Source organism: Pteropus medius, unplaced genomic scaffold (genome assembly GCF_902729225.1).
Source record: "Pteropus medius unplaced genomic scaffold, Ma_sr-lr_union100, whole genome shotgun sequence".
Taxonomy (NCBI): domain Eukaryota; kingdom Metazoa; phylum Chordata; class Mammalia; order Chiroptera; family Pteropodidae; genus Pteropus; species Pteropus medius.
This window is the reverse complement of record NW_024352787.1, coordinates 5,919,015-5,935,272: the sequence shown is the minus strand read 5'-3', so window position 1 is coordinate 5,935,272 and position 16,258 is coordinate 5,919,015. Positions and strand designations below refer to the sequence as shown.

Genomic DNA, 16,258 nt, shown 5'->3' with positions numbered 1-16,258 from the left:
ACCTAAGAGAGAACTTCATACAATGAAGCTGCTCAACAGATACTTGTGGAATGAGTGAATTTCAGCATCTAACCTGAAGGCTTTGTTTAGGCCTACTGATTACACTCACCTCCACTTTAATTTCATTCTCTAATTCTGCATCAAGGAAATCCAAAGTTACTGGCTCCTGAGATTTGGGGTTCTACACAGAAAATAATAATAATTAAACATATAAGATACCATAAAGTGATGTTATATAGACTAATTCAATGGATATTTACATACAAAATTAATTCTGTAAGTTACTTACCTAAAGTAAATTAAATTGCTGACAAAATAATTGTACAAAGGTATATTCTTTCATATATATTTTTAAAAATAATAATAAATAGACCAGGAATTTGAGCTTTAAGTGTAGCAAACACATTTTAATCACCAACTGAAGACAGTCTCATTTTGAGTGCTGTGTTAGATACTACATTTAGAATCACAAGTTCTGGGGGAAAAAAAGACTCTTGAAGATCTAGTCATAATTTTGTTCTTTAATTAGAATGGAAAGGAATAAAATACAGCCAAGTGAATAACATATTTAGGACTAAAACAAAGGAAGTATATAAATAATATACTTTCTTACTTTTTCTAAAAAGAAACAAATTACATGAGAAAAATATTTTTAAAATTATGTTTGAATTTGCTACGCAAAAGAAACTTATAAACATATTCTTCCTTCTTAAAATGCATAAAGATGCAAGTTTGCTTCATATAGTTGACCTCAGAAATTTTACATTATATTTCAATAATTCAAATTAAGTAAATTTTATAAGATAAAAATTGTGGTTAAGTCATAAAGGTTTTAATAAACATTATAATTAAAGTCTAATGAGAATAATAATCCCTGGGTTCACTAAATACTGTTTCCTGCTTTAACATCTCACTGCTTCTTCTTGCTGGTGTCCAACAATAAATAAAATGCACTGTGAAACAAGGCAGTGACTATATCAAATAAAACTGTTAGCCTGCCAAATTTACCTCATATAACATTTAAAATTTTTGTCAATTGTAAAATGAAGATTTATTGACTTTTGGATAAATAAAAATATACCAGTTCTCTTATAATACTTGCTAAGTAACACATATCATAGTGAATTTCAAAGTTCACTAGAATAAAATCATAATAAATGCCTATTATTTTATAATTGCAAAATTTTAGGAATTGGATACTTAATGTTTACTAAAATAAATGCCACTAAACTATGAGAATATTAGATAGAAGTAATAAATACAAACCATGTTGTATTAGTGAAAAGTCAATAGAATTTTAGCAATTTCAGCAGGCTCTTCTAAAATATATTCAGATCATCACTGTTTTAAACAGTTTTAGGAGGGCTGATTATGCAAGAATAATTAAAATGTACTGAAATTAACCATGTCTGATTTATCTTAAATGTTGAATGACATAGTACATGTGGCATGTTTTTCTTTTATAATTATGACCAAAATGCCTTCCTTCAAAGAGTAACTCCATTTAAACAATAAAAATTTATGATTCCCATGAGTTTTGATGAGTGATTCTTCAAGATAAATTTACAAAAATAATCTCAAGTGTATCTGGTACTTTTATTGAAATAATATTTGCTGCTTATGAACTCATCTAGAATCAGAAGGTTCTAGAATATTAAAAATAAGTATTAGATTGTTCAATAAGGACAACACTAACCATGAGTTTAGACAGCATTTTTTTTGCCTCAGAAGCAAATTTTCATTTGAAATGTTTGAAATGTAGAATATTTCATAAGAAAATAAAAACCAATATTGAAAATAATTCTAATCCTTTCTTTAAAAAACAAAAGGATACTCTAAAGTTGACAATATTATTCAGATTGCTTATTTAAAGTCCCATGAAACAAATGCCATCATACCAGCCAGCATTAAACATTTAACAAACTTACTCACTGCAAAAAATCAAAATCATAACAACAGAAATAAGGATATTATCTTACATGCAATGGATAATGCATAGCATGAGCAGACCCAAAACAGCATGCATGGAGGAGGCGTTATCAGGTAGAATTGGCAATATGAAGATCATGTCCCAATCCAACATATAAAGACACAGAGAAGAAAATGAAATTGTAAAGGAAAATGTCAATGCATAAACTGTACTTTTTAAATGGCAATCTGGCTGACCATTTTTTAAAAGACCCATCATAGGACAGTAATTAAAAAATCTGAAAGCAGAATGATCTTTTAAGAAAGCAGCAAAAGGCTTGAAAACTGGAATCTATTTTCTCCACTCCCAATACTTTTGTTTGATATTTTAAAGAACTAACATTTCTCATTTGTAAAATTTGAATATCAATTGACATAATGACCACATCATCTGTGGAACTAAAATAAAGGCAATGTTGTTAACAAATTTTAAATTGAAATAATTAGTAGTTAGTATTATTAAAAATACTACATACGTAGTTCAAAAAATATTCCCCAAATTCAGAAGTCTTGTGTGGTTGCTAGTTTGCCATTTGAGGTTTCCTTAAAGGAAAACAAAAATAAAACAAACCATTTTTCAGGTTGTTTATTTTTAAATTATATCATATTTACATGCAATATTTGAAAGTACTGCAAAAATAAAGATTTACTAACATGTAGATGACTGCTTAGATAATACACAGAAAGAAACATGCAAGAAGAGTAACACAAAACAATTTATTATATCAAGAAAAGATGTAAGTATAATTTTAACCTCTATAGGAATCATAAAAGATATAAAGACTGATGCAATGATATGAAATTCAAGTTGTAATGGAATTCTAGAGCTAAAGGAGAACTGAGGCTCCTAACACAGCAGCTCTACGCTTTTAGAACAACCTGAGAAGCTTCAAAAACTAATTAGAAGCCTGGATCCCATCCCTGCCTAAATGAAATCAGAATTTTCAGAAAATGGAGTCTGGAATTGATTATACAAATGCATATATAAATTTCCTAGGCAAATTATACTGTGTGGTAGAAAACAATGATTACTTCAATCCTCCTGCTTTTCAGATGAAAAACAAAAACCGAAGTACTATGGGACTTAGATAATTATTCAAAGGTACAGCGTTGAGTGTAAGTAGAACCAAACTAAAACTCAATTCTATAATTCACAGCTTAATGATCTTAACATCATACTACCTCTCCATTACAAATTCTCCTCGACTTACAATGGGGTTACATTCCAATAAACTCATCATAAATTGAAAATATTCTAAGTCAAAATGCATTTAATACACCTAATACACCGAACGTCATAGCTTAGCCTAGCCCATGTTTAAACGTACTCAGAACACTTAGCATTAGCCTACGGTTGGGCAAAAGCATCTAATACAATGAATACAGGGTAGTCTCGGTTGTTAACCCTTGGGATTGCATGGCTGACTGGGAACTGCAGCTCCTTGCCACTGCTCAGCATCACCAGATATCAAATATTGTAAGCCCAGGAATAGATCAAAATTCAAAGACAGTTTCTACTGATTGTGTATTGCTTTGGCACCACTGTAAGCTGAAAAATTGTAAGTTGAACTATTATGTCAGGGACCATCTGCATTATGTCACCAAGATTTTTTTTTTTAAGAAATAATAGGCTTACATATAAAACCTTAAGTCATATTGAACTTTCTTTAAACTTCTGAAATTCTACCAAACTGCTAAAGTGTAGGAAGTATTCCTTTACATTATTTTTAGTGTGCTTATAGAAATATGTATACATATAGTAAAGTTTAAATTTTGTTTCCAATAGAGAAAAGATTTTGCCATGAGTTTGCCAAACAATAAAACTTCACAATATTTATTTGCAAATTTGGATATTCTTAATTAGCTAAAGGGAAATTTATTTGAATTCTAATCTAAAAATATACTTTAAGAAATTCAAAGAAATTTTGGCTTAAATTTTGTGGCTTATAAAAACTATCACATCAGAATTGTATTTTTATTTCCACTTAGAAGTTAATTTCATAAGCAAATTGTTAGAAATGCATGGATTTGGCACTAATTTCACAATATTTAATAAATTTATTTTTAGAAGCCATCTGATTATGATTACTCTGATTGTTAACATTATTACATAATTTGCTAGCAATCTGTAGTTAGCCATTGCATACCCTCTGCCATCATTAAGAACCTTTTTGCTCTAGTTTATTGAGAAATGATGCTCATCTCCATCGCATGCTCTGGAAGCTTGATGTCAGGAAAGGCAGAATTAATAATATGCTTTTAGAAAGAGAAGCTTAATTTCAACATTGATTTAGCAAATCTGAAGGCACTGCTAACTTCATTCACAGTTACCTGAACATTGGGTCTCCTTTTTCTTAAATTAATTGTTGGTATACCTACACCGATAGGCTAAAGCAACAGAAAGATGATAATTCATCATAGTACATTTCAACATAGGTAAGGGGTCTATTCTATAATCAATTTTGGTCAGATATTTCCTTGATCAAAAATAAGTATCATAGAGTTCATACAGAGTCAATCAATAAAATGAAAGTTTAAACATAATATTAGTAAATATTGTTATGCTGGTAAAAATACTAGAAAATATTTTTAGCAAAGTGACTGTAATATTCTTTTTCCTAGGAAAAAAAATGAAGTGGGAAATGAGAAAAATGGTTCTTCTCAGAAATCTTTTATGCTGATTAAAAAAGAAAAAGAAAAATCAGAAATTTTTAGAATTTACATGATTCAAATGTGTTAAAATATAAATATTATAGGATATTAAATTTTAATCTTAAACCCTTAAATTTTCTGCCTTTGTTTTCTAAAGTGATACCAAATGTTTTATCTGTGGAACTGAGAGAGAATTCAATCATAACACTGCATATTTTTTAAAAATATTGACTTCTAAAACATCATTTATATATAATTTTGTTTACAATCAATATTTATCAATATTGATCAAAAATGAGAGATCTAAAAACTATACGTAATTTGGTCATTTCCATGAAACAAAATGGAAAAATATTAAATGCATTTTGAAATAAAACAGGATACATAATTCAGCATTTGTTAAATGTGATCATGGTGGTGATAGTATATTAGAAGATAAGTAATGATTTCTTAGAAAATTAGATATGCAAAAGGTTCATAGCTGCTTTATTTACTAATATTTTGAGCTTTTAAAAGGATACTTGTTTTGCCTTCTACAAACAACAAAATTGTACTGAAATAATTAAGATTATAGTTTCAAGAAAAACAAGGCATTCAGCAAAGACTATTTGCATAACATTGGACTTGGACCTTTTTAAAATAGTAACAGGTACTGTGGAACATATCATTATTTTCCTTTATTTCTTCTGGTGAATTTCAGATGAAAAAATTGAGATTAATTTTGTTACTATACTAGCTGTCACCGTATTGTATTTGTCAATTTCTAAAAAACAGCTATCTTTCACTATATCATCCTTTTACGAAGTTCTTGTATCTATCTGTATAACATACACCATCACACGCAAAATAGAAATCATAATGTTTAACCCATTAATGATGAGAATTCACAAGCACATTTAATTCACAAGTATGAATTTCAGGAAAAAAATACATTAATTGTTCAAACATTTATTTTAATGATTTTTAAAATAAAATTTTTCTAAATATCTTTCCATTGCATACTTGCTTTAATAATGTCCTATATAAAAAAAAATGAAAGCTAACATAATTCTGAAAAAAATCACTTGGGCTATAATAATGATTTATATAGAATTTATATTTTCACATAATTTTATGAATTTTAGTAAATTATTTCAAATATGAGTGAAATATGTTAACATCATTCAAATTGTAATAAAATTCTTTATGCAAATATTCATTATTAGTAGAAGAATGCATAAAAGGGGAAACATTTTTCAAATTTTTACCTCTAAATGATAGATTTATATATATAGCATATGTATATTATTCTCATTATTCTTTTATTTTGCCTGATATATTTTAGTTCCTTTTGGGGAATGTGTTAACACCTACAATCATAAAAATAGGGATCTTTCATACCCTTCAACACATTACATTGTCACTGCTTTTAATTCACCTTAATTATGAGAATATAATTTAAAATACACTGACTATACAAAGACCTAACAATAATATCACAAATTGTTAGAAATCTTAAAAAGATATAAAAAGATAAAAATTTTCAATTATGGCAAAATCATAGAATGTTTATTCGACCATAAACAACTCTATTAAGAGGAACATGACATGTTTATAAGTATCTGTGAAAGACTAATAATAATGGGATAAAAGCTTACACCACATTTATAATGAAATAACAACTTTCAAAATAATGCAGTGTGATCAGCAGCTACATTTGATTGCAAATGTTTAGATAATGATGAATCGTAAATGGAAATAAGTTTCAAAGTAAGAAGAATTAAAATAGAGAAATTAATTATAAACATTTATGTTTTTGCATTCGATATCAATAGTTCTTACTATTAATATGAACAATATTTAAATGACTCAACTTGTGTGTGTATGTGTGTGTGTGCATGCACATACTGTATGTGTATGTGTGTCCTAAAATACTACTAACATTAAATATTCATGACCAGGGAAAAGAATGTAGTATGCATGTCTGCATATATTTCCCTCCAGCATGGTTTAAACTATCTTCAGTATTATTTTCAAAGCTAGCAACTTGAAGATGCTTATAAAAACAATTATATAAGATTTTACCAACTTTTACTTCTAAATAAATTTCCCCCTACCTGTGAAGCATTAATGAAGAGTGAAATAAGTTGAATGAGGTATTTAAGAAAATATATCTTGGAAAACAGACATACAGATTACGATAAATGGTTTATCTACAAAATTTTATCACTTCCCAATAACTCACTAATAAACATTTTCCATTTCTGAAGCCCATCCCATAGAGTTTTACTTCCTGAATTTCATACATATTTTTACAAGCCTACCCAAAAGTAGAAAAAAAAAAGCCACTCTAGGATAGGGAAAAGAGAGATAATTACCAGAAGTAAAGGGCATTGGAAAATGCAGCTTGTGTATGGAGGAACACTGCTTATATCTATTAGTTTCACACCCAGGTGAGGCACTCTCCATCATCTTACAGCCTTACACAATATCCCATGTGAGATGAGTGGAACTAAGGCACAGGTGATAATAATGGCTGTCCTTAAAATAGGAATATTGGTTGACTAAATATTGGATAGCTAAATTGGTAACAGAAAATGAAAATTGCTTTCACAGTTTCATATATTATAAACTGGGAACTTGTCATCTATTTATGTTACAGATATAATGTTCCTTTATAGTTAGTGTTTATAGTGAATTTTAAAATGACTAACCTATTAAGAACATTAATAATTAATTGTATAGAACACTAATCACTGTAAACAAATTATATACATACCTTTGGCTGAAGATTTGGATGTAATAAAACATAGCCATTAGGATCAATTGCAAAATAATAGCCATTGGGGCACAACTGAAACAAAAACAACAATAAGAACTTAAGAGTTCCCCAGTCAAAATCAGAAATCCTCATTCTTTTTTTTAAAACCTTAAATACGCATTTTAAAGCATGAAGAACATTTTAAGGATCCTTTCAACATTTAGTTCCTTTGCTAAGATAATTGCACACAATTTTTGAGAATTAATGTTTTACAGATGAGTTCGACTAGTACAGAGCTTTAAAATAGAAAAGATACCAAAAAAGTAAACTGCATCTTACTGTAAAACGTGGTGTTAGTCTTTTAATATCTTCCAAAGACACATCAACTCCCATCACACCAAGAATCAGCTGGTTCTACAGTAAGACAGCAAAAAGGTAGTGTGTTTTATACCAAAAATTTACATATGTGTACAAAATTATTATATTATTCATCCCTTTGTTTGACAGTGGTTGTATTTTATACTAGCTTACACATTTGTATAGGGGTGAGGCATTTTTGGTCAAGTTACAATGATTCTCAGCTTTGATTGTTTTTCCACAACTTATTATTTAGCTTAAAAAATAAAATCTTGATGACTGAGGTTAACAAATAAGAAGATATGAACATTTTTATTTGATACTTTTTATACTCATTACCCCTAATCTTTAATTTCTATTTATAGTCAGAAGCTATAGCTCTTTAAACTTTTGCATGTGTGTGTCTATGTATGTGAATGTAGACTGACTTTGTGGTGTACTGTGATTAAGAAATCACAAAAATGTCCAGCTTAAAGATATTGGGCAATATGGAATAAAAAAACCATAAATTTTTGCTGTTGATAGTACTATGTATGTACAACTATCCTGAAGATTATATGACCTTATTGGTAATAAAATAAAAATCCTCAAAACGCCGTTTCTGCTTGCTGCTAATTTCTAAATACTGAATGATGGGCATCATAGTTTTAGTTGCAAGTCAAGAGGCTATGTAGCAAATGGCTATAATAATCTATGGGACATAAAGATGGAAATGGCGTTAAAATTTAGAATCAGGAATTTTTATTTTAAATGGAATTATATAAATTATAAAATAAATTAAAATGTTACAAAGAAAATATAAAATCCAGTCTATAGTTATTATAAGAACTCTTTAAACTTTGTGTAGTTGCATATACAGTGAGAAAGTTAGGTCAAAAAGTATTCCATTTTCTTGTGAATCAATCTTAGTTTGAGCAAAAACCAATTAAAGCAATCCCTTAGACAGTCCACATGAGGAAACAGAGTACTACTTTATGAGTTATAGTACTATAACCCACAAATATTTAAGAATGATAATGGCCCCCTTGCCCCAAAAGAGGAATAAATAATGTTTTCTATGGCCACATCATTAAAATAAAGAGTTCAACTGAAATTTACAATAACTAAATAATGTTTAAGTACAATAGGCTTCATTATACCATAAACTAGAAATAAATTTTCCTCAAATCAGAAATGTCAACCAAACTATAAAATGAATATTTAGAACTAGAAAAGAATTAACTTCTCCCGTACCCTTAAATTCCTTTTGATGCAAGCTAAGAAATAGGAATGCAACCCTACTTTTAAATCAAAAGTATTTAAAAAATAAGAAATGAAATTTAACGGAGTACATGATACATATTTTTCAGAACTTTCAGAACTTTTAGTAGATAGCATTTTATTGTATTGACAATATACTAGTGCTGTAGAAATCAAGATTTTTATGAAACTCATTATTTTTCCTGAATCTTAAAAATAGAAAAAAATAAAGACAACTATTCATTTAAATCAGTGCCTTAAGGTACATGATAATTAAAAAAACTCTTGATTGAATGGGAGTTGAAGGAGGAACGACTCAATAAATATGCCTATGTACACCTGATACAAACATCGTCATGGTATTGTTCTTCGGATTTTTTCTTTTTGAACTCCATGAATATCTTAGATACATTTTTTAAAATGTGCATGCAATAATATTGCCCATTTATCACATAATTACTCCCAGAGTCTGAACTTGTGTTCTCCTCAGGTCATAATTAAATGGAGTGAAGTTGAATCTCGGCTCTGGGGAAACAGAATTTGACCTGCATTTCCTTTTTCCTAGGTGGTTATCATATAAGCAGCTGTTATCTTTTACTTCTGGCCTCTCAAGACAGTTACATTGTATATATTTGCTTATAGATATATCTTATCCACAACAAGCTTCAACGTCACACTTTATCATTTATTATTATTAATTTTATTAATTAACTTTTAACCTTTAAGTTTGTCTTATTTTCAACTTGGCCGGTTATGTTGAAGACCGGAAGAGTTCCAGTAATAACAAGTCCCAGTTCCTAAAAATAGATTCAGAAAAAAAAAGGCAAATTAAAATTACAATTTAAACTTTATCATACTGCACTAGTCTTTGACATATGACACCAATTTTTATAGTTATTTTATAAAGAGCTACAAAAAACTAGTAATTAATTTTGAAAGATTATTTTTTAAAAAATAAATGAAAATGTCTTAGAAATAATCAAGATCTATTAGGCAGCTATTGAAGCATGCACCATCTGAAATAATACTCTACAAGAGCATTTCAAATAACTTAAAATAAAAAAATCAAATGACACTAAACATTTCAGTAACTCTTTTCTTCATGATGATAGTTCACCTAATATCAGAGGCCTCCATAAGCAGACTGATATTAGAATATTACATATTTCAAATGATTTATTTACCTTCCTTTGTTGTAGCTCTATTCTAAAATTGGTTTCATGCCCTAAGTCCAAGGCTTCATGCTAACTCACAAATGTGTAGCAGTATAACATTTGAATAGAAGAAACGTGTTATTGATATTGCCTTTCTGGGATATTCTAGGCAAACACTATGCTGTTCAAAAGAAGCAATATTGCTTCTAAATACCCTCCAAAATCAATAGCAATTTTTGACAAAGTAAAATAATGTATACAAGAAAACTGCAAGCATCTAATATGAAAGCCTAGTCATTACCAGTTTAGTATAACAAAAATAATGACATGCTAGTCAGCATGTAGATAATGTCATATATTAAATGAATCCATGGAGATAAGTCAAAACAAACTGAGTTTCAAGTAAGAGGTTGCTTTTTTTTTCATTACTGCCATCTGCAGCAACTATATATTTTTACCACTATTTTGTGTCAAAATTCCATCGTCAACAAAATCACTTTTTAGATAATTTTAAGTTGTTTGTAATTTTGAATTTGCCAAGCTGAGAAAATAGTGAATTAGCGAAAAATAGCGAAAAATATTAGTGAATTTTCCTATGAATAATGACCCCACATCCAAATCTCATGCCCTCTGTTCTCATTCCAGAAACAGCATGGTCTCATGAAGAAAATCTCTTAGCCTATGGTTATAATAGTGCATGTGGGGATTACTAATATAATGGCAACTGAATTAGTGAGGAAAGACAATCATAGAGAGGGTTTCAGCAGAATAAAATACCAAATTTTTTTAGGACAAATAAAATGAATAAAACAACTACATGTAGTTGGGTTCATGACGATATACACATTATCTCTATTTAATCTCAAGCAAGAGTATTTGGTAATGAAAACATCCTTAATTAAATGTGCAAATTAATATTCACAATGAAAAAATGCCACCTCAATAAAGTCAAGATTACAGATAATTCATAAAGCTAGTATCCAAAAGATAATTCAGTGAAAATTCCTTTTGGCAAACTTTCTGAGTTATAATATATATGTATAGCTTTATACATGCCAGCATACAAAAGGTATATATGGATGCAATCTTTTTCTTTGGATCACTTTTGCATTTTTATAGAATACCATAATTTACTTCTAAATATGGTAAAATGTGTCCTAATGAGATACTAGACTAACATATTAAACAAATTCATGGATGAACTCATTGGTGCCCAACTTCCATTTTCTCCCTTATTTATTACACATACAAAAAAAAAATGTATGCTATTCCTTGGTACTTTACAAGTCTCTAGAGAATTAAAAAAAAAAGATAAAACAAGATTTCTGGTCTCTTGGAATTTATTTGAGGTTTATTTTCTAGAGCCCAACTCTTTTTCATCACTCTTTTTATACAAAAAAAAAAATCTCATCTCCCAAATAAAATGAACCTTCCACAATAGTCTCAGTCTTATTTCTGTACTCATTTCCTATTATCTCCAAAAGTGAGAGAGGCACCATTCCTTCAACATATCCAGCACTTTGGTAACTTTCATACTACATCCCTTGTGTGGTTCACTACTCAACACCAATTACAGAAAGTTAAACTGAAGTCATAAATCAGCTAAAATGTCATCATTTTTTTAACCTCACCCTACTCCATCCCCAAATATATGGCTTCTTTCTTCTGAATTTCCAGAGCTCTTTTCATTTGTTTATTATATTTATTATATTTTGTCTTAAAATATTTTTACTTTTTCCTTCTTTATATAACTGTTACTTTGACCGGTATATATATTGAATCTACTATGTGCGACATTATAAACAAATAACTAGAGATACAAGATTGGTCACTTTTCATTCTCAGGTCAGTAAAAAGAATATTCTGTATGTTCATTGAATAGCCAATTCATGTGCCTCTTTTTTTTTTTTCATTTTTTATAATTATTTTCAGCTTATTGAACAGCATATTGAGAACCAAAATTCCTCAATATTTCTCATTTGTGCTATCAGTAAGAACCTTACTAACAATGCAGACTTGTTGGTTAATGAACTTCTGGTCATAGGAAATACAACAGGGCATACTTATTGACTCCTCCTATCCTACTCTGTCCTGTGATAGACTGGGAAAAGCAAAACATTTTAACCATAGCTTCAGATGACCATGTGACCTTAAATAAATATGTGATGTCAAGAAGAAACACTGAACAGTAATTTTAGCTAGGGCTTGAAGTAAGCAAGCTTCATTTTATCTGTCTTAGCATGCAAGGTTGCTGTTAATAGTGCCTATTTTTCTTCTAACTTCCTGTATATGTTTATTTTACTAGAACCAAATGATAAGTAATTTTAAGTGGATTGCATTTTGCCCTTTGGGTTTATCATTGTGTTCAAAAAGTAGTTTCGGCATATAATTAAACTCCAGCATGTACTTTTCAGTGCTTAGCATTTTGATTCACTTCAATGTATTACATTAGTGAAGTCATTAATAAAATCTTATTAAGATTAAGCATATGAATAAATATTAAGTGTAATAATTACTATCTATAACTTTCATATCAGGAAAGTAAAAATTACATTAAAATAAGATTTCTCAACTTTAGCCTTATAAACACTTTGTTGTGTGTATTTGCGGCAGCGGGGAGCTCTCTTGTGCATTATAGGATGTTTAACAGCATCTCTGGCCTCTATCCATTAGATGCCAGTAGCTACCCTCTCCAATCCAGTCACTGCGCTAAAAAAAAAATCTATAGATATTTCCAAATAACCTGTGAGAGGCAAAATTACTAGCAGTTCAGAACCACTGTTTGAAAATATGTTAGAATACCTGTACTAAAATTTCAATTGTGCAATGAATGACTTTACATGTTTTTGTTATTTCGCACCAGATTTGATCACCTCAATGGCTTATTTTTACAAACATCTGGGGTTGATCTAAAGCTGGGGATTATACATGAAGAGGTGATTAGATCTGTGATGAATTCAGGATAGGGTAAGATTTTTGCCTAAGTGCATGTACTTCTGAGTTTTTTTAGGTCTGGCTTGAGTTGTGGAGGTTGTAATGCTTCTGCTAGTTGAAGTCTACTTTAAAAATATTTCAAAATTTCTGTTCAAAATCTGTAGTACTCGGTACTAATTTACATCACTTTCAGCATTTTTTAACATAGATATTCATAAAGTTACTGAAATTCTCATAAACTCCAAATTCTAGGTTTGAAATTCTACATTTTCAATGGTTCAACCAGAAAAGAAAATAGCACTTTACATTTGTGCTTTACTACACACAAATATAGGTTTACATATAAATTATCTAAATTCTAGCAAAAAAGGTGATAAAAGAAATTTTATAAAGGGTTTAATGAAGAATAAAGAAATTTCACCTATAAAGTAGAAGTCTGCTGTGTGCTTTTGCTATGTTTTTGGTTAAACAGCCAATCTCTTACCAGTGCATCCAAGTACACATTTGTCCATTGGACTTGCTTAGCTTTGTCTCCTGCTAAAACCATTGGTCTTCCCAGAACGTCCAAATATTCCTATTTATTAAAAGAAAAGTTAAATAGTTAAAAACTAGGAATGTTGTATAAAAATAAATCATCTCCAAAGAGGAAAATTTGTCTGGAGTTAAAAATGAATATGGAATCAACATTGTTAAGAGAGTAAGTATGTAATAATTTAATTCCTACTTTGGGTACTCCATAAATGACATGTCTACATACTTTGAATCAACATTATTTGACTTATATCATTTATATAATATATCTACCTCAGTTTTTTTCTAGTAACATCAAAACATTCTCTTTCTGAGGTATAGCCAATGATAAGTGAAATATGTTCCTTGTGAATTGTTTTATGTTAATCTAAACTATTTAAGGCTTGTGATTTACTGGATGGACTTGCACAAATCTGAAATAATAAAGCAGCCGCATATTTGCTTTCATATCAAAGATTGGCTGAAATTCAAAACTACATTTAAACATATCAAAAAATAAATGAAATACTGTGCCAAATCTAGACATCAGACTCAAATGCAGCTGCTGTTTCATTTCAACATTCAACGTATTCAGTATTCTTTTCCACAAATGCCATATTATTTATGCTAAATTTTGACTTAGTCTATTTTATAAGCCCTGGGTTATGTTTAAAACTGAGTAATAATTTTAAATAGTAATTTATGAATATTTAAAAATAATATATATATATAAATTAATGTAATTGCTGCAATGTACAAAGTTATTGAACAGGCATGTTTTCAAATGAATGGTTGTAGAAAAATCATCTCCTTGTTGTAAGTATATATTAAACAGGTAAATATATCTACAGGGTTTATCTGGGAGGTATCTAAGTTCTGAGGAGGATCCAATATAATTTGTCTAGAATAATTATTTTTTAATTATCTATGTGGTACCTACAACTTCAAGAAACTCATTTAAATTATTTTCAGTAGAACCAAGTTCAAATTACATGAGATGATAATATTAGTAAATTTTATTTTATTTATTTTGTATGATGTTTTTAACATCTGAAAATATTCACATATTTTTTACCTGAGATTTGGATGTTTGAAAGCACTTGAAACCTTAATGAAATAAAAACTAATACATTGCCATAATGTTCATCATTTTGTTACAAATGTAATATGATGGGATTTTCCATTTTTACCTGTTTTCTGCATATTGAGCGTATTTAAAGCAAAAAGAAATATGTTATACTTTGAAAAAATAATCTAAACAAATTTTAAATAATCATACCTGAGTATTGATTCTTATTGCTCCAATAGAAGGAATTTCATAATAATAACCTGAAATATACATATTTATATATGTAAATATATAATATTTATATATAATAACAGGCCACAATTACTTATGGCTTTGTAAGAGAAAAAAGCATTTTTTTCACTTTAATTGAGCAAATACTAAAATATTAATACTGCTGATATATTTGAAAAATGTTTGATTAATGTATATTCACAACAAATGTAAAGACTTTACTAGAAATTTTGCTACATTATCTTAGTATAAAATAAATGTTATTATTCTACAAAGCAGTAGGGAACCTGGCATCATTAAAAATACATATTTTTCCACTGGCGATTATTATTAAAGATTCATGATCAAGGGTATCTGATAATTATTACATTTATATAAAATATTTGCCTAAATATAACTTTTAGAACATATTTAGTTTTTTTTAATTGTATGTAATCACTGTTTATTTTTCAAATAACATTTTTTATTTTCTGATTACAAGGAAATATAGGTTAACTACACAAAATGTGAATTATGTAGGAATATGAGTACATTAAAAAAAAGCAATAATTTAACCAGAAAAAAAAAGTACATGTGTCATAGTTTCTTATATCTAAGTTTTACATAATTCAGATATACTTTCATTCTTAGTTTTTCATGTATGGTTATATTTGATGAGCATCATTAAGTATCATTCAATAAAACATATCCCTTTATGATGGTACAATAATATAACCAGAGTCTGAATGTAACACTAATGCCAAAGTTTGTTGTATTGTCTGTGTTTTTTCTCTATTGAAAACATGTTCAGTATCTTATTCTTGCCTCGATTCCTATAAAAATCAGCTACAACTTTAGATTACTTTAAATAATAATATGTAGAACTACAACTACCAGGTTACTTTTCTTCTAATAAAATGTGGTTAAGAAAAGAGATCTGTTACCTTTATTCTCACAGGCCATCCACTGAATAGGTCCTCTGTCATAATTATGTTGACCAACTGAAAATGTGAATACACGTACCTGGTGAATTGAAAAATAGGTATCTGTTAGGCTGCATACAAATTAATTGAATTGTACAACAAAATAACTAAAGTAAAAAATAAATAAAGACATGTTTTTCAGTTGATTAATGTGACAAGAAAAATCGAGGCCAGTAAAGCATTCAGAAGGGCACCAGAGAGAAATGACATCTCCTCCTATAAACATATATAGACTTCAGTTATTTTTAAATCAGTACTTAGGTATCCTGCACCATATCATGAACATGTGGCATGATCATGACTAAGGTTTCATTAATAGAAATGGCATCTTTCAGGTCCAACCTAATTTCACCTGTTTCACCTGGTTAAAACATTATCCATATACCTAGTCACTGAAAAGAGAGTAAATTTCCCTAATTCATAGGTATACAGAAAGAAAGTC

At 29.0% G+C, this 16,258-nt stretch overlaps 1 protein-coding gene across 9 annotated transcripts in view; it reads right to left on the bottom strand.

Moving 5' to 3' along the window:
• CACNA2D1 (calcium voltage-gated channel auxiliary subunit alpha2delta 1) overlaps nt 1-16,258 on the bottom strand; it is a 450,405-nt gene that overhangs the window by 64,492 nt on the left and 369,655 nt on the right. For 4 of the 9 annotated variants that reach the window (XM_039849431.1, XM_039849433.1, XM_039849434.1 and 1 more), the window contains 7 exons: nt 15,778-15,856; nt 14,834-14,883; nt 13,529-13,618; nt 9,676-9,753; nt 7,700-7,774; nt 7,379-7,453; nt 110-181 (listed from right to left, as the gene is read on the bottom strand). In XM_039849431.1, coding sequence (XP_039705365.1) covers nt 110-181; nt 7,379-7,453; nt 7,700-7,774; nt 9,676-9,753; nt 13,529-13,618; nt 14,834-14,883; nt 15,778-15,856 — 519 coding nt within the window. Of the gene's footprint in view, nt 1-109; nt 182-4,299; nt 4,357-7,378; nt 7,454-7,699; nt 7,775-9,675; nt 9,754-13,528; nt 13,619-14,833; nt 14,884-15,777; nt 15,857-16,258 lie in introns of all 9 variants that reach the window. The other 5 variants (XM_039849432.1, XM_039849435.1, XM_039849437.1 and 2 more) reach the window with 2 other exon arrangements.